Source organism: Furipterus horrens, unplaced genomic scaffold (genome assembly GCF_987537825.1).
Source record: "Furipterus horrens unplaced genomic scaffold, mFurHor1.1.pri manual_scaffold_1, whole genome shotgun sequence".
Taxonomy (NCBI): domain Eukaryota; kingdom Metazoa; phylum Chordata; class Mammalia; order Chiroptera; family Furipteridae; genus Furipterus; species Furipterus horrens.
Window position 1 is genome coordinate 196,021,783 of NW_028327171.1, and position 26,502 is coordinate 196,048,284.

General features: G+C 39.7%; 1 protein-coding gene across 2 annotated transcripts in view; it reads left to right on the plus strand.

The window, feature by feature from the left end:
• Positions 1-9,190: 9,190 nt before the first annotated feature.
• CCNYL1 (cyclin Y like 1) overlaps positions 9,191-26,502 on the plus strand; it is a 34,350-nt gene continuing 17,038 nt past the window's right edge. The window contains exons 1-3 of one of the 2 annotated variants that reach the window (XM_090282972.1): positions 9,191-9,661; positions 20,032-20,106; positions 21,760-21,794. In XM_090282972.1, coding sequence (XP_090139098.1) covers positions 9,436-9,661; positions 20,032-20,106; positions 21,760-21,794 — 336 coding nt within the window. In that variant the 5' untranslated portion in view covers positions 9,191-9,435. The remainder of the gene's footprint in view (positions 9,662-20,031; positions 20,107-21,759; positions 21,795-26,502) is intronic. The other variant, XM_090282968.1, reaches the window with a different exon arrangement.

Consider the following 26,502-nt stretch of genomic DNA (forward strand, 5'->3'; position numbering starts at 1 on the left):
CTCCCTGTGTTTGTTTCTATGTATTACTGTATTAGGTAGAGCTACTTTGACTCTGTGACTTGGTAGTGTGGCCTAATGTAGTAGGTGTCCTGTAGGGTCCCGTGGCACAGCCTCCCCTATTCCTCAAGCTGGGTACTCAAGGTGTGCCCACTGTGTGGACCGAGTACTCTCTCCTCTTGTAGTTGAGTCTTTTTTGCTGTCAGCAAATCAATGGGAGGGATTTACCCAGACCAAACAGCTGGTAGGACTGGCTGTGACCACTGGCCCACAACCACCTTCTTCCATGGCTTGTGGAGGTGGTTGGGTGATGGTGCTCCAGTGTGGTCTGTAACTCTCTGCTTGGTGCACAGGCCCTAGAGTTTCCCCAATGGTGCAGGCCAAAGTCAGCCACCATGTATGTTCTGTCTGGGGGCCCTTGGTGTAAGCTATAAAGCGATCTGCAGATGGCTGCTGCTAGTGCCGGGCCTGGGACCACTCAATGAGAGGTACAGGGGCTGGGCTCAGCTGTTGCTTATTTTAGCAGATTTAGGAAGGTCTGAAGCCTGTGCCTCGCCCAGCAATACTTATGGAAAAGCCACTGTGTGGGTCCCTAAGTTGGATGGGGCGGAGCCTTAGATAATCTTCAGGGTGGGGCTAACCATGTGAGTCAGGTTGATGGAGACTCAGACACAGTGCTATTGCACTGTGGCCCTGTGGGAGGAAGGCTCAGAAAAAGAACAATGATTGCCGTCTGCAGTTCTCTCTGGGAGGAAGCTGTCCTCCAGCGCTCACCCTGATGCCAGACACTTCAGTTCCTCCCTGTATGCCACTGGTGCCCTTCAAGGTGCTGCCCCAGTGCTGTTGCCCAGAGGGAGTGAGTCTGAGTAAGCCCATGTGTATGGCCCTCCAAGAGGAGAAGCCTGAGAATCCTGCAGTTGCTTCCACCAGAAGTTATAGGGACTTAGGTTCCTGGCACTGGAACCCTGGGCTAGGGGTTGGGATCCCTCACTTCTAAGATATCCCTCCACTTGATATCCACCACACGTGGGTTTGGGACCAGCCCATTCTGCACCTCTGCCTCTCCACCCATCGGAATGTGGTTTCTTTAATTCCTTGGTTGTTGGACTTCCATACAGCTCTATTTTCTCATGGCTTTGAATGATAATTGTTCTGTAGTTTAGCTGTAATTTTGCTGTGGTTGTGCAAAGAGGAGAGCAGTGTTTACCTTTGCCTCCATCTTGACCAGAAATAAGTACATACATTCTCAAAGAAAGATACCGATGGGGACTCTTTCCACAAGAGAAGACCGCTCAGTAACATAAGAGGGGTTCAAAAACTAACAAAAGCCTCATGAGAGGAGCATGCTTGTCAAAGTTTGGTAAAACATTGGGCTATGTTATAGCTCATGCAGCATTATTTCTGACTTGACAAGAAGGCAAATTGGGTGGGGTAGCCATTACCTTGTTCCCATATTTGAGTAATGGAGATTTTCCACTTCCCTGAAATTTAATTTGCCAATATCAGAAGAGGTTTTCACTTTTCTAACCCCAAGGAAATTCAGAAATGAGAGAGAGTGAAGAGGAGGGGAGAGGAGGAGAAAGAAGAGAGGAGAAGAGAAGAGAAGAAGGAAGAAAGGAGAGAAGAGAGGATGAAAAGGAAGAAAGGAGAGTAAGGTGGAATCTTAGCAGTTGGCAGTTGTAACCAGTCAGTTAGGAAGACTTGAGGTGGGGTGGAGGGAGCCTGAAGATTTGGCACTTGAGTCTAAGATATAGGAAGGGGAACAGACATAAGGGAGGGGAAGAGGTAGAAACCATCTGGTCTTAAAATGGGGGAAGAGAGGTCCTGCTTATTTAAAATGACAGTTTATCGGTTTATCAGATTGGGCAGTTGGAGGGCCACATGGGATGGCAAGGGTACCGAGAGGGCTTAGGACTTAGGCCCAATGTGCCTGATGCCTCTCCCTGCTTCTCACGCTAAACTTTTAAGATGCACTGCTAAATAATTTAATGGATTAATTAGAGGGTTACAAATATTTTCATATATCTAATCTAGGCTTCACACAGGAGCCAAGTTGGACCTCTGTTAAAATGTCAGATTTGATGGTTCTCAAGGGGTTTCCCATTTTCTCCAGAATGTAATCTAAAGTCCTTTCCAAGGCCTGCAGGGTGCTACCCGGTGTGACCTTGCTTCCTCTTCTGACTTCCTCTGCATCTGTTCTCCCCTCAGATGCTCTTCTAGAAATCCGGCTCTTTGCTTCCTCTGTTGCAAAGAACCAAGCTCCACTTATGGCCTTTGCACTTGCTGTTCTTCAGATACCACAGGGCTTGCACTTTCTCTTCATTCAGACCCCTCTCTCTATCCCTGTATTAGTGTGTAGGGCTGCCATACGAAGTACCACAGACTGGGTGGCTTAAACAGCAGAGGTTAATTTTCTCGGAGTTCTGGAGGCTGGAAATCCAAGATGAAGGTGCCAGCAGGATTGGTTGCTCCTGAGGGCCATGAGGGAAGGATCTGTTTCACATCCCTCTCCTTGGCTTTAGATGGTTGTCTTCTCCCTGTGTCTTCCCTCTACATGTCTGGGTCTAAACTTCCTTCTCTCAAAAGGACACCAGTCATGATGGATTAGGGATAACTTTAATGATCTCATTTTAGCTTATTACCACTGTAAAGACCGTATCTCCAAATATGGTCAGATTTTGAAGTACTGGGGGTTTGGACTTCAACATATGAATTTGTTGGGGAGAGGGCACAGTTCAGTCCATAACAGCCTCTTATCAGCGAAGACTCCCTGATACGTTCAAAAGTGTTCCTATTAATGGACACACATTTATTCATTTATTTTTTGAAGGCTTCCCTTTATTTAAATATCAACTCTAGAGGGCCTGGAGAGTAGCAGGCCCTCAATAAATATTCATGAACAAATGAATACATATTATGAAGCCATTACAAATTACTCTGCAAAAAAGTAATGACAGAGGAAGATGTTCAAGGTATATTGTTTTTAAAAAGGCACAGTTTAAAAAAAACTGCATGTGTAGCATAATTTCATTTTGAAATTATATTCATGCAATTTATCTTTATTAAAATAAAGCTTGGAGAGATATGCAATAAAATGCTAACAGTGGGTGGCTCTTGGAGTGGGATTTTTTTTTAAAATTTTGATTTCTCTCACTTATGTGTATTCTCTAATTTCTCTTCAGTGACTATATATTACTTCCATAAGAGGAAAAGGACAATACAACTTATTAAAAATTATTAGAAGATATTTTGTCATAACTTTTAAGTAGCTGTTAAGTGAGAAAAAAATACATGATTTATCTTTTCCAATGGGGAATGGTGGTAAACAACAAGCAAGCAATTTCTGCCAGTGCAGTGGCTGAGAGCACAACCTATGGAATCCACCCAGGCTGGGTTCAAGTTCTCAGTTGCCACTTTCTAGATTTTTCATCTTGGATATCTGTCACGCATACTGAATCTCAGTTTCTCATATGTAGAATGGAGTGAGAACGGTACAAGACTTGGGACTGTCTCTCGTCTCTGGAGCAGACTGTAATTTGATTCTTTTGATCTCAATGACTTGGAAATTTCAGAACATGAAGAGGGAGAGACCAGCCCAAAGATGTGGCTCTCCCTTTATTCTTGTTAAAGGGTGGCCAAGCAATATCCAAATAAACCCCACATTGCTTCTGGGCACAAGGCCTGGACTGGGGGGAGGTGAGTAAGGCATTTACTAAAAGTGCCAAATTTAAGAGAGCACCAAAACACACAGTAATCAATATCAATAATATTTACAAAAATAAAATTATGTCAAAATCTATAATGAACAAAATATCAACAACTTTAATAAAGACAGGCTAAGTATTACTGATTTCTCCTATGCCTCAGGCTCCATTCTGGCTCAGCAGGGCACCGCATCCAGCCCACAGCCTGAAGGTAGGAAACCTTCAATTATTTAAGTGATTATTAATTACTACTTAATTATAATTAATTATCCAAATTATCCTGAGCCTTGGAACTGGCATGGCTCACCCTGTGATTGTTTGGCCTTCAGTCAAGGCCCTGGAAGGATACTGGTAGGGAATGTGTATTTTTCTGACCCTGCTTCTTTCTTTCTCCTCTACAGGCATACCTAATCACAATTGCTACCTATCACAGCCTTCTTACCTCATTGGGGACTCTGAGGGGCAAGTTTTTTCCTATTCTTTTATAGAAACATAAAATGCCAGCAAAGCATGATTTGTACCCCAAAGAGCGCTAAGCAGACTTTGCAGATGTTACAGACTGCTCCATTGATACTTCTGGGGAAGGGCACACTAACCTTGGCATACCTTGCTTCAAAAACAGGCATTAGCAAACAGCGTGTTCATTCCATCTTCATCCCAGGAAAAGGGAAAATCCTTATGTGATGAGGTCAGCTGGGTTTTATGTGGAGTGTTTCCCTGAACGGCTTTCATATTATTACATCATGAGATTTCTGTGGGTATTAGTTTATGCATGTAAAGCGTTTCATGGTGCATTCACATGGAAATTGCTAGTTAAAGGTAGCAAAGATAACATTTAAAGCGTGGTTTTCATACAATGGTTTTATTTTACATAGGACAACTCCTGGGCTGACATCATGGATTCTAAGTTGCTCTATTAAAGTAATCATTAGAAAAATGTAATGCTCAGCCTGTAGATTTTAGAAAATTTTTGCTCTTTTCTTAGTTTGATGAAATGTAAATGTTATTTTCAAACATCTAAGTTGAAACATCATGAAATAGACTTAACCTATGGCAAATTTGTTTTTGAAAGCATCCGCGGAATTATCTGTGTTCTTTCAAGCTACTAAAAAACTCAAAGACTAAGGGGAAAAGGCGGTAATTTGGATGCTGGGTAGTGTATACGACTTAGATTCGGTTACAGTAAGTTTAGCATAATCCATTGCACGGTAACGCACTGGATGAACTTCACAACAGTGAAGAAGCTAGCTTTGAGAGTTTTTTTCTTTAATTGAAGGAATGTTGCTCCCCACACTTTTCCCCTTTTAGATTCACGTGTTTACCAGAGAAGTCATACCCACTTCGATTATGTATCTGTGTTCAGTAAGCAGTTCAACTACTCTAAGACCGCCAGGCTGTGAGAGAAATCCAGCCAGTCCCACATGTTCCAGCCTTTGCAGGCCAGGCACCTGACATGTGAGTGAAGAAGCCATCATGAACTCAGGAGACATGACATGGAGAAGAATCAAGGAAACCAGCTGACATCCAGAACTGGTGTTTTAGATGTATGGCCCCAGGTGAGCCATCTGGGCCATATCCAGTTGCTAGATCCATACCAGCTGAGGCCCCAGTCATCCTGGAACAGGGACAAATGGTCCCCAATGTGCCCTGCCTGATTTTCTGACCCACATAATTGTCAGCATTATAGAATAGCTGTTGTTTTAAAAAATGCTGTAGGGACACAGATACCAAAAACAGAGGCACAGACAAGTATAAAAAATACTGAAAAATAAGAAATAGTTATAACAATTCTCAAATTCTGATTGTTTATATTCTCAACTTAACTTTTTAATTTACTTATCCATTCATTCAGGAAAAGTGTATTGAGACAGCTATAAGCCAGACATTATATTTAGTGTTGGGGATACAAAAGGGGAGAAGGAAAAGGAGAAAAGAACATAGCTCTGTCCTCAAGGAGTGTCTGGTTTAAGGGGGGTGTCAAACAACTAAACAGTTACCATACAATGATTAGTTTGTTTGTTTTTTCTGAGTTTATATTTTTACTGAGGATTATATTTAATTTACATAAAGTCAGATCCACTGTGGTACTGAAAGAAGTTACTAATGATAGGACACTCATGAGATAAATATTTTAAAGTATGTTATGAATTTTTCCACATGTCCTCAGGGAAATATCTTCTTTGGGATTGTGATTCTAATTTTCATTAAAGTAAAATAATTACACCACAATTACAATTATTCTTATCTACTCTAAGATTAATATGGCATAATGTGAAGAAATTCTTCACTGTTTATTCTAGACTCAGAATTTAATGAAAATGTTAAAAAATTAAATATCACAGGGAAGTTTAGGCTTAAAAAGTTAAAGATTATAAATTAAACAAAATTCACAATGATTAGTTTTAACACCCAAGATGGAACCCTATTAGTCACAACACACATATAATATGTAATCCTAATCACTTGACTACCATAAAATCTTTCTTGTATCTAACCTCATTTTTCTATAGCTTAAGACTGTCTACTTTTTCTGTCCTATTAGCTTAATAAAAGATCATTATAGACCTGCTCATATAAGTTTTTCATATACACTTACAAAAGGCTATGAAATTTTATCATAATTGTGCTTTCTTAAAGATTTTATTTATTTTTAGAGCGTGGAGAGGAGGGAGAAAGAGAAGGAGAGAGACATTAACATGCAAGAGAACCATTGATCAGTTGCCTCTCACAAGTTCCTTGCACACCCACAACTGGGGACCTAACCCACAACACAAGCATGTGCCCTGACTGGAAATCGAATCAGAACATTTTGCTTTTCAGGTTGATGCCCAATACACTGAGCCACACCAGTCAGGGCTATCATGATTATTCTCAAAGTTGGAATTTTCCTAATCTTTCCTTACAGATTGTGGCATAGAGTGATAGTTACCTTCCAGTATTCAGTTCTCACTTCTGTGTTAGTTGCTCAGCTAAATGATTACATTTTTAAGCCTCCCTTGCAGCTAGGTGTGGCCATGTGACTAAACTTTAAGCAAGTAAGCATTGTGTTATGTGGATCTTCTGAAAGACCTCCCTTTTCTTGTTCTGCCCTACTGTCTGGAATAAAGATACAGTAGCCGGAGAGCAACAGCCACCCTGGGCCATGCATTTGAGGTGTGGTGGGCAATACTATCTGTTGACCCTTCTACTAGAAATAAATTTCATGAGAATAGGCACCTTGTTTGCCTTGGTCAAAGCAACACTTCCAGCACCTAAAAAGTGTGTGGCATGTGGTAAGGGTTCAGGTAGTGAATGGGTATTGAATGAATAAAATGAATGAATGAATGAGTTTACTCCAGACCATGTAAAAAGTGATCATAAAGTTCTCCCAAGGGATGGTCAACCATCTGTAGGCAAATGTAAGGTCTCCGATTATACCACAAAATCAAACTCTTACTTAATTCAAATCACGTTACTCCTATTAGCTTCCCTTTGATCTCCTAGAATTGCCACTGTTATAGAAGGAGAAAGTTTTTTCTTACTGTTCTCCAATGTGCTCCTCAAACAACACATTTTCAAAACTGTTTTCCTAATAATCCTTCCCAATTCTTTTGCTTTGCAAGTTTAAAATTTTTTAATTTTCAAGGTCATGCATATCCATTTGTGTGTATTTCTGTTGTTAAATACAGGTACTATTTTGTAACTTAATCTTAGACATTGTCTCAAGTCTACAAGAATCATCCAAAATACATTCCTAGGTGTTCAGACAATATTATTGAAAGCAATCACTAGGTCCTAAGGATTTAATTAGGTCTGTTTACTGAAACTGAATTTCATTTAATCCTTTTCCATTGCACTGTGGTTTCCCACATTTCAATATATTGCCCATTCTTCTCATAAATTCTCCCTTGTATTTTTTAAACTATTAAATTAAATATTAATCACCCCTGCTTCCCTGATTTTTAAGGCGACCCTTCCCTCCTGCTATCCTTTTAATAAAGGAGAACAGTCCCCCTAGTCCCCCCCCCCCCTTTTTTTGGCACTTTTTGTGTTTAAAGGGTTTGTAAATGTTCACACTTCTTGCAAATTACATGTCATTTTATTTTTTAATTTTATTTTTCAATTACAGTTTACATTCAATATAATTTTGCATAAGTTTCAGGTGCCCAGTATAGTGTGATCTCAAACAATTAAACTCTCTAAGCCTCTGTTTTTTTCTTCTGCCTGAGCACATTGAAGGGAAGAGTGTTTCCCACATATAGTGCCTGGCACCTAAGAGAGACTTACTGTTGAATGAAAGGAAAATATTAAAATACACATCAAAAGTGTTCTTCCTTTAAAAAATTCTAATGCAACCTTACTTCCTCCCACATTTTACTTCTACTTTTGTTTTCTGACAATCACAATATAGTGCCTTGGGGATCCCCACTATCCTGGCCCCGCCCCTGAACAATCATGTGACCTTGGGAGCCTTACTTTACTCCTATGTCTCAATTTCTTATGTAAAATGAAGATTGTTTTGGATGGTTAAATGAATAACCCGCTTGGAAAGGGGTCGGGCCCATCGTTTTTGCCAAATGTTAACATTATCATCATCTTCATCAAAGAGAATTGTGGTACCCCACTTTGTGGTTCTCAGTTTTGTGTGAGAAAATCGTGCTTTAAGCATTGTTGTTGGCAAAATCAATCAGTCAATCAATCTGGAAACTCCTGCTGTGCAAGGGAGAAACAGAGGCTTGAAAGCGAATTGGTTTTCCGAGCTGGGGCCATATCTTGCCGATGAGGAAGTGGAAGGGTGACGTGTCCTCGAGTCTTATTCAAGACACACAGTCATAGCTCTTTTGAGAATTGGACAGGGGCCCCAGGGATTGCTACACCGAGTTGCAGGCGAGAACTAATACTTTTGGAAGGCAGAGAGGAGCAGCGTTTATTTAGTTACAAAAACGGTCAACAAATTAGGGTGTAACTAAGTTCACCCCCTGAGTAATACAGTCAGCGGTCAGACCCGGTGAAACAGAGTTGCTCACCAACTGGCTCTTTACTACAGGGTCTTTCTATGAAGTCCACTAACAGAGAATTTCTTAGTAACAAAAGGTCCGCTGCGCTCTCCTTGGACTGGAAAGCTCCCGGCAACGCGCTAGGGGCTGGATGAATGGAAACCTGAGTCTGGGCGCGCCGCCTGTGGGGCGGAGCCGCTGAGGGGCGGGGGCGGGGCGGGGCATTGTGATCTCGTACCTTCTCTGTGAGGCGGGCCGCGTGGAGAGAACTCTGGGCGTGATTGGCCCCTGCTAACCAGGTGACCTCAGAGCGCGTTTCGGTTGGCTGGTGCCAGCCAGGACAACGGCTTTCAGTTGAGAGGCGGTTGCGGGCGGAGGAGGAGCTTCGGCTGCGCTCTCCTTCCGCAGTGGTTGTAGCTTTCAGCGCCTGTCCGGTCCCCACCCCTTTTAAATAAGTCGGGCTGGGCACAGCCCTCGCAGACTAGGCAACTCGGAGGAGGCGGTAGCGGCGCAGCGGCGAGGGGTGCGGCCGGGCCCGGAGCCCTGCCCGGGGCCCGGCGGCCCTGCGGCCGGGCGAACAGCCGGCGAGGCCGAGCCTGCTAGTGCGGCACAGCCCCGGGGGCTGCCCGTGCCGGCCGCGCCATTGTTGGGGGAGGGGGCACTACTGAGCGCGGCGGAGTCGGGGGCGGGGGTAGGGGCAGGGGCAGGAGGCGCGGTTGAGCGAAGGCGGCGACAGGAGCGAGGAGTGTAGACACCCCATGGGGAACACGCTGACCTGTTGCGTGAAGTCCAATGCCAGCCCCACGCTGAGCCGGCGCTCGGGGCCGGCAGAGCCGGACTACGAATCTGAGATCTATGAGGCGGCGGCTAGGGACACGGTGGCAGTAGCACCTTCGCCCGCTGCTCTGGACCTCGCAGAGTTGGATTTCGGAACCGGCGAGGGCCACCATCTGCAGCACATAAGCGACCGGGAGATGCCGGACGGTAAGGAGGCGGCAGGCGGCGGGAGCTCTCGGGAGTACCTCTGGCTTCCGTCGCCCCCAGGGTCCCCCGGGAGAGAGCCACCGCCTCGGGCTCCTTCCTGCCCGGAGCCGGCTTTCCCGGGGCTGGACACCGGGGAGGAAGGCTGGCTCTGCCTAGCGTCCCCACCCCTTATTCTTTCCTCGTCTCGTCCGCCCAGTTTCTTTCCCTCTTCGCTATCAAAAGCTCAGTTCTTTCCCCTATTCTCCCATTTCTCAGCTCAGCCCGAGATCCTCTGTCCTGCCTATTTTAGGCTCTTGTTTAGCGTCTGGTGGGACTTGATAAAGACTTTTGGGTATATTTTCTCAGTGAAAACTTTAATACCCCAACCTGGAAGTATTCATCCGATCTCCCTATCTTTATCCAGATGGTGCCTAAGTGAAGGAACCAGGTAAGGACGTAGTTAGTGGTACCCAAACCTCCCACCCATTAAGGTAGTTGATACTCGGGACAATTCAGACACAAATATTTTAGGATTTGTTATTTAAGTTTAAAATAGAGCCTGACATAGGAGAGTCTACATAGTGTTCACAAGTAGGCAGTTTTCAGTTGGATAGAAGCTGCCTTATTTCTTCCAACTATAATTTGAACACAGAAGGAAAGAAAATGTGGGACAGGGAACTTAAAATAACTGAACGACGTGAAATGTTACTGCCAGCGTTGCAAAGTATAGGTCCTCGCCCCCGCCACCCCCAGCAGAGGAGAACCCCCAGAATTCTGATTACTTTAAAATTCCCGCCTGGACACAAATGTGTCTTGTCTGTCTTAAGTGTCTGAACAGACTTTGACATGGCCTGTTCTAAAGATGAGGTGGGGCGATTCATGAGACTTGGTCAAAAGAACACAGACATAAATTTAGACTTTATTCATAATGTAAAGGTTTGGGAGTCACGATGCCAGATCCTGCACAAGAATGTCTCCATGGCTCCCTCTTCTTCTTCCCTCCTGCACATAGAATCCTGTTCAACTTGAAGATAGTTGAGTAAAAGTTGTAAAGACCTGCTGGCTCGGACGGGTGGAGGGGTGGAGGGGTGGAGGGACGGGGTTGGGTGGGGGGTGGCAGGAAATGTTTGACTTAAGATAATTCTGGGTAGCAACTTGGCTAATGAAGACTGTTCTTTGGGTAGAAAACAGCGAATCATAAAGATGTTAAAGGCCCATTAGCCCATTTGTTTCATTAAAATGCCAGAGATTATTTCGTTATTTCACAGAGAAAATGTCTTATAGCTTCTTCTATTTAAACTTTAGTTGAACTCTGAATTCCTTTAAAAGTTAGAATAATTAAGCTTGTGGATTCACTCAGATGGTGGACGTGACTCTGTAACTGGGAGGTTACAGATACCCTTTTCAGGATATTCAAATGTGAAAAAAAGGAACAGATTATGTGAATTAATTGGTCCTTTAGAAACACAAAGCAACGAAGTACTTGTGAAAACTTCTGCTCTGCTAGGTGCTGTATGGTAAGCCTCTGAGTGATTTTACATACCAGGTAGTAGATGAACAGTGTTGGATGAGAGACCAAAATAGGTCCTTTATATATTCTTTTAAGATTTACAACACATTTCCATGTATGTCTCAATTGGCCCGTCTAACTACAAATAAGGTCCCTAAATTGCCAATGAAGAAACCGAAACTTAGCTCTGAAATGACTGTGTAACACAGCTACTGAACAGGACAGGCTGACGTGGAGGTGAGAGGTATGCCAAATCCAGTTCTCGTGGTGCTTAAACTCTTTAGAATGCAGTTTGTATTTTATAGTTTCTCCATAAAGTGAATCTATCTTAACTTGCTCCAGTCTTGATTCTTTCCATTCAAAATTATTGTACACAACTCAGAAGCAATATTTACCTCTTCATCCTATATTTCTAAATTCCTTACGATGAATAAGAATAAAAGTAGAAGTCATAAAATAGTATGAATTTACCAGGTAAGTGAGTTGATATATTTTAAAGAATTTGTTGTGATTGATTTCAAATTGAAGCCAAGAATGCCCTGGACAGAGGTATTTTGAGAGAAGCTGGTAAGAGGGCAGGTAAGGTAACAAGGATTGAACATGGACTATGATAAGGAATATTACATCAGAAGAGCTGAGAAAATAGTGTTTTTTAGTACAAACTTTACCTTTTTGTGTTTAACATGATAGTTAAAATTTCAATTTATTTTTTAATTTTGGGGAGGATTCAATAAAGTCGAATTCAAGAAACCTCCATTTCAACATTTGCCCTTAAGTATCCATAGAAACAGGTCAGGACCTCAAATATAAAGTACAATCACAATGAAAGTTTGCTTTTAATGTCTTTATTTCAGACAATTTTATATCACTTTCTCTGGAAACTAAGGAATACCTACTTAGATGTAAAACATTTCAGCTTTTCTATGATGGAGAATTGAATTATTTGGTTACTTAGAATCATACATGAATGTTGCTCTGAAACAAGAATATGATTTTTTCAAGTCATTTCAAAGAAATATTCCTAAGAACTTGGTATAGATTTCAGATAGGCTTAAAATAATTTTTCTACTATCTTGCCTTTATCGAACAGTATATCTAATATAACTCATGCTAGTATCAGTAACAAAAAAAGGCATCAAGGTTCTGTTACCCAATTTTATTACGACTCATCAACTTTTCATACAGCCTTTTATATTCTTACCTTATGAGCTTTCCTAATTTGTTGGCTAAAGGTGCTCTCTCCAGGGACCCCTTCCCACTCCCCCTGATGAGTGAGTAGGGAAGGAATTGGCAATATGAAGTGGGAAAACCTCTGAGCAACAAACCTTTTCTCTTTCCAGTAGCTATTTTAACCCCCTTTTCCTTTTTTGATGGGGTGTGTGAGACAATATTAAAGCATTTAAAGTCATTCACTTATGCTCTGAATATCCAGAACTTTTATTAATATTTTGGTGTTGATTTTTCCTGAACCTTTTATATGCATATAAACATAACATTGTATTATTCTACAAAAATGGTCACTCTTTATGTGCTGTATTGTAACTTTTTGTTACAAAGAGAAGTAATGACATGAAGCCCCCTGAAACTATGCTTGACACCTAGAGAGCGTGTGAGGATGTACTTTCATGCAACTGCATAGAGCTCTACTGCACGTCTTTTAATAACTGTCTAGTGTACCATCACATGGTTGGAGCATGATTCATTTACCCACCCTTTATGTTGGTCATCTTTTAAAGTGAGAAACTACACAACCCCATTATACAACTTTATTCTGGGGACACAGATAAAAATGAATGCATTATACCTCCCTGTAGAATTCAGATGGTATACTTTCTTATAACTTAATTAGGATGTCATTTTGTAGTTAAGGTATTCTGACATTAAATGTTCTTGATCCCAAACTAAAGTCACCATTGGTTTTTCACTGAACTCTTAGGTTTTTGTGGTTCTTGTTTCTTTAATTCTGAGTAACTACTATGCTAAGATCTGAAAGTAAAGCTGATCTTAGATGGTAAAAGAAAAGATGAAACCTTAGAAGATATAAGACAGTTGGGAGAAACTTAACTGGTTTGGGTACACTGAAATGGTTAGATGTCTATTGGGCACCATTCCATATGCAGGAGGAACAGTGATATACAGAACAAAGCCCCTACCCTAACTCAGGTCCTTACATTCTAGAGGAGGAGCCTAGGGACAGACAACATATGAACAGGGAAGTCAAGATGGTGTAAGACAGCTGTTCTTTTTAAGTAAGGATGTGGGAGGGGAGACTTGCATGCAGAGTTGCTCAGATGGGAATATGCAGAGTGAAGGCAAAGGACAGAAGGACATGGGGATGGCTTCAGCAGAGGGAAAGGTATGCCAGGAGGAATATGGTGGGTTGAGACCTTGTATGCCTAGTGAGCCTTGAGAAGAAAATATGAATTTTAGTGTAGTTGTAATGGGAAACCATTGGAGACTTATATGTAGGGAAATGATGTTAATTCTAGAAAAAGGGGGGTAGAGGGAAAAAGGGAGAAACTACTGTGTAAGAATAGAGTGGAAGCAAGGAGACCAGGTAAGAGCCAACAGTGGCTTGAACAAAAAAACCAATAGGGGCCTAAAGTAGGCTGACTTAAAGGTATTAAGTGAATCTAAAAGGAGTAACAAATGTAAGATTGGACAAATCACAGAAAAAGAAATGCAGATTATATTTTAACATGTCTTCACACATAAAAGAAATGCAAATAAAACCATACTGTAGTTTCTCTCCTATTGGCAGAAGATCCATAAACTTGGCACTGCATTCTTTGATAAATCTGTGAATAGTTACCTTCACATGTTGCTGATGGAAATGTAAAATGCTTCAACTTCATGAAGGGGACATTGGCATAATCTCACAATGCAGATGCATAAATCAAGAAATCCTACTTTGAGGAATTTATCCTGAAGACATACCCCACAAATATGAAACCACATATTCATAGAGTTTATGTTGCATTATTCTCAGAAGAAAAATATTGGGAAAAACTCATCTCTAATAAGGCTCTGGTATAATAAAATACACTAGTACATCCACACAGTAGAGAACCATGGAGCTATAAAAAAGGATAAGATTTCTTTTTACTGCTGTGTTGTAATCTTTAGGATAAGTTACATGAAAAGGAAGAAGAAGACATATAGTAACTATGACAGAAGCAGGGAAAATAAGTGTTTGCTTATTTTTAAAAAACCCACTGGGAGAAATTCTTGTTAATCGTGTGACTATTATTATTTTCCCTTTAGTGGGTATCCAAAGCACATATTTACTTAAGATAATGTTTGCGTATGGGTAATGAGTGGACATTTCATACACTTTCCAGTGCAATGCTAAACATTCTTATTTTGCTTTTGAGTAAATTTGTGAAAGCTTTTTTTCTCATTAGTATATATAATTAGCACAATATATAGCATAATATATATATAATATAAATTGCTTTTGCATTTCGTTTGCTTCTCACGATATTTTTGAGTTAGGTAGTATAGGAATTAATCTGTTTTACATGTGAGAAGACAGGCTCTGAGTGGTACAAATTTGAGTTATCCAAGGTTTGAAAAATGAGGCTTTATAGAACAGGAATATTAACTCCAAATCCATGGCACATAGGAATTAAATTTATAGAATGACATATCATGTGAGCAACTTCGGGGATATTACCTTTTTTCTCACCCCGTTTTTTCTTTCTATTAAAGTAATTAAACTTCTGGGTTAAAACAGTAACATTGCATAATGTGAAATGAAATTGAGGTAAATTGCAGCTCAGAAATGTTCTTAAAGTCTGAGACATTAAGCAAAGTACTTTAGAACTGCATAAAGGCATGCTTCTCTATATAAAGTGTCACATTTTAGTCACAGTCACTAAAACATGGATTGATGATTAAAACATGGTGAGACTGGAAACCAAGGTAGAGGCAGCTACAGAAGTGGTTTGGAAGCCAGAGTTAGGATCCTCAGAGGCTAGGAAAACAGAAGGTAGGCTCAAGGAGCAGTCGACCGGGGACGCAGGAGCGCGCTGTGTGCCCTCTGGTGAGGCAGGCCAGCTCAAGGCCATCGGGTAGGAATTAACTGACTGGGGTGAAATGTGTGGACTCAGATAAAATAATCAGTGTATATGGTAATCGTTAGACCCTAAATTTTGTGTTATGGGCCGTGAAACTAATACAGTATATAGTATAGAGCAGGGATCCTTAAGTAAACAGGAGCCCAGCAGTTGGCTCAGAAACTGCTGACATTTCTATTTAATTGGAATATATCAGTGTCTTTCTGAAATATGCTGCTTCCAGGTCTTGGCTATTGTAAGTAACGCTGCCGTGAACGTAGGGGTGCGTATATTCCTTTAAATTAGTGTTTTAGGTTCCTTCAGATATATTCCCAGAACTGAAATTACTGGGTCCTAAGCTTTAGTTTTAATTTTTGGAGGAACCTCCACTATATTTTCATAGTGTCTGCACCAGTCTGCATTCCCAACAGTGCACTAGGGTACCCTTTTCTCCATATCCTTGCTAACACTTGTTATTTGTTGATTTATTGATGATAGCCATTCTGACAGATGTGAAGTTATGTGGGTAATTTAAACAAAGCATTATTTTGGCTCTTACAAATTTCTGTTTATGATATTTGTTAAAGGAATGAGCAAATGGCTTTTACCTGTTCCCACCTTTAGTGTGATCAATACTGCTAATTAACTAGGTTTCTTTTAGTTGTGAGATAAAGAAAACCTATCTCAAAATAGCTTAACATTTTAAGAAAAGTATTGACTTGTCAAACTAGAGTTCACAAAACAAAAATCAAGGTACGCCTTGGTTTAGGAATTAAGCGGTCTTCTCAGAACTTGTCTCAGTTCTGCCTTCCTGTTGCTGTCTCCTGAAAGGGTCCTAGGCTAGCTGTGATTGATTGGCCAGCCCTGGGGCATATGCCTACCCTAGGACCGTAGGTATAGGGTAGGATGATTCCATTGTTTTTTTCTTGTCACTTTGGCTAGTTTTGCTTTTTTTTGTATTTAGATCCACAGCAGTACATCTTGGTTCAGGGTTTCTTGGTCTGGGGCATGCATGCTCTTGCATGTGTGTATGTTTAAGCCTGCTGATTCTCTGATTCTGGTACTTTTCCTGGACTTCCCGTTAAAAAACTTTATCATGCCATAGGCACTGATACATAATACATCTACTGCAAACATTTCTGCTTATTTTTTAGATTCGAATGCAAACATGCTTTATTTTTGGTAGGAGGTACTCTTAAATCCTTCCTGAAGCCTGAGGTTAGAGGCAGCTGTGAAAATCTCTGTCACTTTGTGCACAACTTAATTTATCTTTCCAAATAGCTAACATTATCTCATATTAAAAATATGTGGAAAAACCTCTAAAGTAATTTTATGGGCCTTTTACATTAAAATGTTGAATAGTTGCTCCAAAAGCAGTTTAATAAACTTGAAATTCAGTGAAGGAATTTCTTTAGAAAACAGAGCAGTTGGTTTAGCTATATAAATTTCTAGTGTTGGCAGTGCTATTAAAATGAATGATTCAGATTCCTCTTAAACCAGGAAGTCCCAAATTACGTTTATGCAAGATTCTAACTATACATGGAGGGGGAAAAAGGATTCTAGGTAGATAAGTTTGTGAAATGCTGAGTTAGACATTACTCATTACTAGGCTGCTTAGTTTTAACACATCAGTGTGCATTTTGATTCGGTAAGAACCAGGATATAGTGTATTTAGATTTGACCACCAAATATCATTAAAAAAATAGAACTATTATTATGTGGTTTGGGAAATATTATCTTAACCATTCCTCATTAGGATCTTGGTCCGCTTTCTTACAAGATTGGTTAAGTGGTTTGAAATGGACATTACTGAGGAGTATTATAGGGTTCTTTTTGTTTTAACGACTTTATTATTCCATATGGTGGCAAACTTTGTTTTATTAAAATTCAAGTACTAGTTTTATATTCTTGCTGAAATAGATTATTCCACATTAGTGCAAGGTAGACTGCAGGCAGACCTGCTTTTACACAGGTAGAGCAAAAAATTTTTTCAGGCAGCCCTATGATCAGCTCCAGAAAGTATTCTATTGAAGCCCCTAAATAATCATGTGGCATAGAAGGAAGAAGTGAGACTTTAACTTTGGAAATTGGGGGCAAAGTTAAAAATCACTATCATGGAAGTATTAAAGAACACTATCATGAATGTGTTTCTATAGATTAGAACAGTGAACTTTTATTCTATCCTTTTAAATCTGCTACGATGACTAGTCCCCAGGTAAACCACAGCTAATTAAATAAGTTCATTTGTCAGATGGAGTTAGAATTAGCCTAAATGTCTAAAGCAGTGGTTCTCAACCTTCCTAATGCCGCGATCCTTTAATACAGTTCCTCATGTCGTGGTGACCCCCAACAACCCGCAACCATAACTAAAGCATAGTGATGAATCACAAAAACAATATATATATATATGTGTTTTCCGATGGTCTTAGGCGACCCCTGTGAAACGGTCGTTTGACCCCCAAAGGGGTCACGACCCACAGGTTGAGAACCGCTGGTCTAAAGAATTTTTGCCAAAAACGACTCACTTGGTTTAGACGTATTTTATTTTTATTATTATTATTTTTCTTCCCAGCTTTTCTTTATTGATTATATTGTTACAATAGTTCCAATTTTCTCCCCTTTACTCCCCTCCACTCAGCATCTCCCTCCCCCAGCAATCCCCCCCCAAGTCTATACCCATGGTTCGTAAAAAATAACTATCCCTCCCTCTCAGATATTAAGACCCTTTGTAATCTTGTAAAGGACAATGGGCGAAGGTCTCAAGCTCCTCTAGCTGCTTCAAGCTGGACATGGTCGTCGTCCTACCTACCCTTGGGTCCAGAAATCCCTAATAATAGTGGGGGTGTGGAGGGGAGGGTGGCCTTCCCACATGGGGAAGGATTGTGCAGACTCCAGGTCAGTTGGCTGTCTCCGGACAACGGCATGCTTGGTTTAACAGGCTGGCATCCTTGTTGTGTTCTGGGGGCAACAGATTTGGCGAAAAGGGTTAAAAGACATCATTCAATCCATAACTACTAGATGACAAAAGGCAGGGATTAATTTTTCAATGTTCCACATTAGGGAAAAAAAAGGGGCTTCTTCGGAGGAAGGTGTGCTAGGCACATCTCGCCTGTCCAAAACCCTTTTGCCCATTATATTTAGTTTGGGCGAGGGAAATAGTTTATGTTTCCCCCCTCTCAGACCTCTGGGCCCTTTCTGTCCAAGCCATTAGGATAGAAGAGAGAAATCGGTTTTAAAGTGAAGCCCACAGACCACCCCATTCTTCACCAACCCAGCCATTTAGTTCAGCCAAACCGTTGAGTCTCAGGAGGCAGCAATGCAGACAGGATTAAGTGAGGCTTATGCGTACAGACAATCACTCAGGTAATGCGGTCATAGGCTTATGCCCTTTGAAAACAGAAAACACATGTTAATTTATGTAACATAACCAACAAACAAGTCTCTAAATCTGTAAGACTGTCTTATTGGGAAGACATCCAGTTGCAAGGCACTTGACATTCTGCTTGCCTGCAACTTGAATCTCTTTGGTGATATCACAGATATGGTTTAATTTTCAAGTGAAACCATTTTTTAAATGAGAAGAAATTTTTAAGACGGTTAGCTGCCCTACTTTACAGTCTGCCACTGATCATTGTGATTTTCCTTGAATAATGATTTTTCTCCCTAAGATTACTCTCCTTGTCTTTAAAGGGACTACATTAAGTCCATTTTTAATTTATCCTGTTCATTTGCATAAACATAACAAGAGCAGCAAATGATCACTTATGAACTTTAGTTCTGCTTTGCTGGAACTTACCCAAGGAACATTTAGGGTGACCCTCAGTCTGCTCTTCAGGGCACAGAAGCTGGGCCACATACCTGGCATTCATCCTTGCCTGTACACACCTGTCCTTTCCAAGTCTTTCTGGTGTTCCATTGTGCCTTAAGGTCCCTTCTAGCCATCTTTCAGGAAAACAACCTTCGTTCCTTCCCTGGAGAGATTGCTGTGGACCGCACAACCAACCATGGCAGCAGACCTTTTATTTTGCGGGCTTTTATTACCTTTGAAAGTCATTCCCAGTTCCTCAGGGCTTTTTGGTAACAACCTGAGCCCAAGCATGTCTCCTTTAGGCTTGACATTCCAGTCAAAGGCTTGGTCAAAAAAAGGAACCTCTATTAACAACTGGGGTTTAGACGTATTTTAAAGATTTTATTTATTTGTTTATTTTAGAGAGAGAGGAAGGGAGGGAGAAGGAGAGGGAGAGAAAATCGATTGGTTGTCTCTCGTGCAACACAAGACCCAACCAGGGACCTGACCCGCAACCCAGGCACGTGCCCTGACCAGGGATCGAACTGGATACCCTTTGCTTCACAGGCCAGCGCTCAATCCATTGAGCCGCAACAGCCAGGGCTTGGCATATCTAATACATTAGTTTTGGTATCTGACAGTAACTGGTAACAGCATAAGTTGCTTCTTGAAACTGCTCCTGGAATGTCCTAGAAATATCTACATAAAGGAGGGTGACTGTGTATTTTTAATTGATAACTAGAAGGGGAAAGCATATATAGGATTCATCTAAAAGTTTAATACGTTATTTAGGTGTAAGTTAAAAAAGAAAGTCTAAGACATAGCCTGGTTTTATTCCACATGTTCAGAGATTCTCCAATTTTGCATTGTTCCAGTAGAATTTTTATATTGTTGCCTTTCCTAAAATTGGCTTGTTATCATTACTAAAACTCTTCCCAATACTGTTAAAAGTGATTAAAATTGATGTGTAGCTGTTTTTAAAATCTTATTTTTTCTACTCAACTAAATTATTACTCCTTTTTCTCTTCGTATACAGAGTTAGCTTTGGAATCAAACCCTTCTGACCATCCAAGAGCAAGCACCATTTTCCTGAACAAATCTCAAACGGATGGTAAGACAATATTTTTTCCTCTGAGAAGATTGCAAACTGTTTTTGTTTTGGGTATTATAGAAGGTATTTAAAAGAACTTAAACATTGGTTTAAGTGTTTCACTTTTTCATGTATCTACTTGTCTTATTTTAGCATGTGATGATAGATGCACTTTCCTTTAGTTACCACTGTTTCATTGAGAACAGGTAGGCTATATCTGTTTACACATTTTGCCACCTATCAACACAGTCAATTGGCCATATGATTTAAATGTCATCTATTTCTCCAAGCTAAGTCCTTTTCCCCTTGCTCCAAAGAGCACACATTGTAAAGATGAATGATAGGATTTAGGTCACAGTTAGGTTTTCATTTGAACAAATCAAAAAAGTCATTTTATATATGAGGATTGAATTTGCGATTTTGGCCCCATTTTACATAGTGCTAACCAAATGATTCTATCCCCAATTCAGGTTTATACTCAGCACTTTTAAACTATTCAGAACTTTCTCATCTGATTAATGCTGTGCCAAGGTGCATCAGAGTAAACATATCCCTAACTGAGTTTCTCAGAAGGTTAGCCTCAGCAGGTGTAAATTTCCTGTGTCCTGTTTGTTTCAGGATAAGAATCAGAACTGCAAGATTTTAACACTCCTGCTTGCCTGCTTAGTTTACTTGCTTAAAAAGCCACACATGGTTCAGTTTTTCAGCTGATTATGACAGCAGAAGTACAAGAAGTGAGGGTTCCATAATGTTTGAAGTAATGCAGCATAATAAGAAATGGGGGTTTCTGCCCTGCCTTTTCATGGCGTGTGTGTACTTTGCGCGTCTTGAGCTGATCATTTTTGGTTAGAATTACTGTATTTCTCAGTTTCTTCCAGAGCCATGGGCTACTTACATGTAGAGGGAGAGTGGAGACAGTAAAGGAAAAGCTGTCCCATGCCCTCTCTTCAGTCCTCAAGAGTATATGCCTGTGATGCCCATCCCACATTCAAGGAGGCCCTATGGGGAAAAAAAGTACAGCCTGAGACCCTCTGCAGAGTTTCTGTTCTTCCTCTGGCCTTTGTTAGATCAAGCTGATTTTGTGTGCTGTAGATATGATCAATTAGGCCAGCACACTCGTTTTAAAACTTAAATTTAAGTAGGTTACTTTCCAGTTGAGTAAAGACCCATTTATTTTTTTAGTAAGGTATTTTAGTTGATTACCAAAAAGTGGTTCAGGATGCTTCCGGGGGTATTGGTGCATGTAGGGGTTAGTGGCTGGCTAGAATCTGGCTCTTAGAGCTGTCAACTGTTAGATCCTGGTGATTCAAGTAAGGTGGGTATAAATGTAGAATTAGAAACTAGTGCTGGATAGCTGTTCAATATGCAGCAAGTAAAATGTATAAGCTAAGTTTCTTACCTGGCCTGACTTCTTGGCCCTTTTCTTCTCTACATGGAGAGTTTTTCATTTATACCTAATTAAAATATCTGTTAGGTCAAAAAGTAAAACTTCAGTTTATGGCTTTACTTTATGGGACTCAGGTGTTTAAAATTATAAATTTTGTTGGACATTCTTTTTAAAATGGAATGGAACTTTGTCTCATTTTGTATGTTGGTAATCTGTCAGATAATCAGCAACTTATTTTTCTATGGCATTTGTATCAGAATTCATCAGTTAATTTTTTTTATTCTTAGTGCGAGAAAAGAGGAAGAACAACTATGTAAACCATGTAAGTAAACAGTTGAAAAGTTAAGAAATTAATAGTTTGAATAAAAAGTTGTCTGCCATGATACCTAAAAAATATAATGGACCCAATAGTATTAGCATAGACATCTTTTTTAAGATTTTCTAAATTTCCTTTGTTTTCCTAATTATCAAACCTACGAGTTCAGGAAAGTTCTTTGGCTTAGTAATAATGACACTTTTTTAAAGGGTTCTGACATTTAAGTTAAATTTCAATAACATGGTTGTGGTATAAAGATCTGCCTAATTTTTTGCCTTGATTTTAACAAACGTATAATAGCTAAGTTAATTTTCACCACTATTTATTCCTGTCATAGTTGAAAGTTTAGCTTTCTTACTCTATCGTGGTCTTAGTTCCCTCCCACTGTTCCCTCAACATGTAACACAGTTTTTAGAAAATCAGAATCACTGTTTACATTATTATGACTCTGCAAATATTTTTCACTGCTGAGCCATTTAGTTCTCTGGCTGTGCCATTTCCTTATATAACCCTCATTCTTTTTCTCAAGTATAACTGAAATCTGAGCACTTCTACACTTTTCCAGGATAATATAATCCCCTCTTGCCATGATCTCATATAGCCAAATGCAATAAGCAGGCTGGTCTCCCTGCTTTAGGAAAAAAAAATGTTTGTACCTAACTATCTAGTAATTGACAAAGGAAGATGACTGTCAGAAATACTACATTTATGCTACATTAAGGCAATACTTAGTAATTCTTCATTTCTGTGTGTGTGGCATTAATTTCCTGAGTATATTCTCTTGCCTGTTTTCTAACAGCTCTTTTCCCCTCAAATGTGGTAACATTTACCACATGCCTATCAAAAATAGCTTCCATTTACTAAACACATTGGTTCCATTTTTTTTTTTCTTCAAAGCAACCTTTCTGAGCCTTTTTTCATCCTACTCTAGTAAGATGGCTTTTCCCTAGGCCAGCTCTGTGCCTGTTTTCCTGGCAGATCTCTTTGAAGTCATCTTGGAGCTCACATAACTGCTCTCGTGTTGGATCCCCTGTGCCTAGATTCTGTTTCCCTGTCTAGTTATACCCCCTTGTTTTACTGGAGCACATTTCCCCAGGAAAGGGTACATGGGCAGAAGTTGTTAAGAGACCTGGCCTCTCTGAAATGCCTCCTATTCGATAAAGTGTAGAATTCTAGGTTGAAACTAATTTTTGCAGTTCAGAAGACATTTCTACTGTTTTCTCATTTACAACATTGCTCTTAAGTCTGTTGACATTGCATGATATGTTGTATATTGTCAATTTTAGTCATTCTCTCCCATCACTTCTCTGGAAGCTTTTAGTACCTTCTCTATCTGTGGGATACCGAAATTTCATAATACAGTTTGGTCTGTACACCTTTTCATTTTATTGTGGCCATTAAGTCTGCAATCTTCTCTCATTTCAGTGAATTAAAAAATACTTTTTTTCTCTATTTTTTTCTAGTATCTGTATTGCTCAGGAGCTGGAACTCTTAGATCAGTATTTCTTCATGATTTTCTAATGTTTTCCCATCCTCTTCTGCATTTCATTCAAAAGGAAATCTATTTCTAGAGATTAACCTGACTTTATGCTCCAGCCTTTCTGTTGAATTCTTTGTTTTGTCAATCTTATTTTTAATTTATAGAATTCTCTTATATTGTTATTCTTTTTTAATATCATTTTTTTCCACCAATGCTCATTTTTGCCTTTTGAAGTTAAGAATTATTGTTTTAAAGTTTTCATTTGCTCTTGAATTTTATCACTCCCATTAATTTCCTTCTTCCTGTTTTGATATCTCTTACTTGTTGGCTTTCCTCAGATGTGTGGTGATTCCCTGGCTCTATCTTAAGATCTAATCGGAAGCACCAGGAGTGAGCAGGACTTTTGTTAACCCATAGGCCTCATTGCAGGATTTTGGGGTCAGGCCTCTGTATTCTGAACCTGCCTTTGGCTCTGTCAGGTAACTGGCTTTCTTGTTCCTGTCCCAGACACTGTAGGCACCAAATTTGTGCTTCCTCTGTTCTGCCATGTCAGTTGCCACTCCTTTATCTAGTCTTCAGCTTTCAAACAATAAAAATTACCTGCTGTTTGTCCTGTATTATGTATAAACCTTTGTTTTCTTTTTGCCTTTAATTCTAATGAGATATCTCTGAAAGGAAGAAGAGAGGAAATAGATTTATAGTCAGTCCCACCATGTTTAACTTAAATGTAGAACCTATATTAAAAGTGTAAATCTAAGTTTAAAATTTTAATTCAGTATAATTAATGATATTAATTCAGAAAATATTTTTCGCTGTACCTATAATTAGCATACTACACTTTCTACTAAAGCCTTAATTAAGAATTCTATTCAAACCACTCATCCTGCCATGTTGTCCCATTAATGTGCAACATAGATGGAGGAGTTTTCATTAATGCATAAAGTGTTAGACATTTTTAGGTTAATTAAAAGTCATTAATTCTTAATAGTCAAAACTTGTGAAAAAGTAGAGGGGGGAAGAAGTAAATTTCAGCTTATTTTTTAATGGGTTTAAGATGAAGCAGTAGGCACAATGGGTGGGGGTAGAACATCAACAAGTAGTTGACCTTTGATAGTAAGGTTTGGGCTATGACTTAGTAGATTTTTAGGTATGGTTATTGTTCTGGTCTTTGCCACTGAACCATAAGTCTACTAAGCAACAACTCCTTGTAAAGATTGTAAAAGGCCATCTATTACGTTGTTAGTGCTGAATGAATGAAGGTAAGATTCTTTGACCCTGTGTATTCTAGTGACCAGCTTTAATAATATCTAAGAACACTAAACTGTCAATAGTGTTTTGGCTATTTCTTTCTTTCTTTCTTTCTTTTTTTTTTTTTTTTTTTGCATTTCATATCTTTATGTTTGTCAGTGTAGTTTATTGAGGTTGTAAGTAAGCTTTAACCATAAGGACTTTTGTCTTAAATTTTCAAGCAGGATGAGGGGTGAGTAACCTGATGGCAGCTAATATATCTGGGCTTTGCTCAGACGCTTAATTCTGCCACCCTCTAGTGAATACCAGATACTTGATACTGAAAAGTTTGAGTAGATGGGAGTAGGCCTAGACTGCTGGGAAATTTTTCAGTGTTTCTTTGCTTTGCTGATTTACTAAATGAACCCGCATAGGGTTGTAAGCCCATGTCTAATTAAGTATTTAAAAAGTTTTAGCACTAATATTTTTAAAGATAAACCGGTGTACATTTAAAGTAGAAAAAAAATTAAGAGGAAAATGGGAGCAAGTATCACCTGAAGCTTTACCACCTGGTCAGTTTTTTGACACATTTTTTCCGTATTCTTTATACTCCCCCCATATATCGGTTTTTAGTCATAATTGACTTTATTATGGTGTATTATATGCTATATTACACCTTAATAGTAGTGATCTGAAAAGGTAATCCTCCATTTAGAATAAAAGTATTCAGTGAATTTTCATTTTTCATGCTATTTTTCTTTTGAGATGCCAAAAATAAATTACATGTTAACTGCATAGTTTAAGGAACAGATGAGAGTCTTAGCAATAGCTAAAGCATTTCTAGCTTTAAGGAGAATTTTCATCTAAATAGTGGTACTTTTCAAAAATATGCTGTCCAAAACTTATGGTTAATAAGGAATTAAGTACCTTTGTGGTCAAACATCTGAAACAAGTGAAATGGTGTTTTATAGATATTTCTGAATATTGTCTACTGGCAGTTTTTAGATGCTCTGTAATTTAAGAGGCATCAACTAGATTTTCTTTCTGCCCCATCTTTTTTGTGTATTTGTGGGGAATACTGATGGGAAAGTAGGACAGCATGATGAAAACTGTTTTATGTTAATGTGAGGAAGGAAGGCTCATCTGAATTAGTTTTAAAAATACAGTAAAACCAAGCATATTAAAACTGTTGGTATTCTGTAATATTAAAGAATGTTGCTGTACTTGCAACTACTTATAGTGATTGGGATTAGTTATTGGCCTTCCTTTAAGGAAGAGAGTTGCCCTAACATAGTTGAGGCTATTTCAGTATTTGACTATTGTTGTATTGTTGGGCTTTTTACAAATCAATGGATACTTCTAAAGTGTTTTAAAGACAGTTTATTCTTTAGAGGGTCTCAAAAAGTTCATTGTCACCTCTCCACTGCAGATAAATTCTAATTTGTATCTGTAGTAAGATTTACCTTCTAGTTGTAATTGATTTAAAATAATTTGTCAAACACTAGTTGAACTCCTAATTGGTCCCAGATTCTGTTTTCAGCAGCCGGATGGAGGTAGGAAAAGTCCTTCTTTCCCTAGAGAAACTTACTGTTTTTTTTTCTCCTCACCTGAGGATATGTTTATTGATTTTGAGAGAGAGAGAAAAGAAAAGAAGAATAAGGAAGGGAGGGAGGGAGACTAAAGGGTAGACAGATGTATCAATGTGAGAAACATCGATCGGTTGCCTCCAGTGTGCCCTGACCAGGGATCGGACCCACAGCCTTCTGGTGTATGGAATGACGCTCCCACCAACTGAGCCAACCGGCCAGGCCAAAAAGCTTTTTTATGAGCGGGATTACTGTAAGCGATTGATGCCCTGTAACAAGTGGTAACTTAGATGCCTGAGTGTACAGAAAGGGAGAAGTTTTGTAGTATGGTTGCTGGCAGAGGCACCCTGGAGGTAGATGGGGGTGGGGAGGGAGTTAAGCTGGCTGGGACAAGGAGGAAGAAAGGCATTGCTGGCAGAGA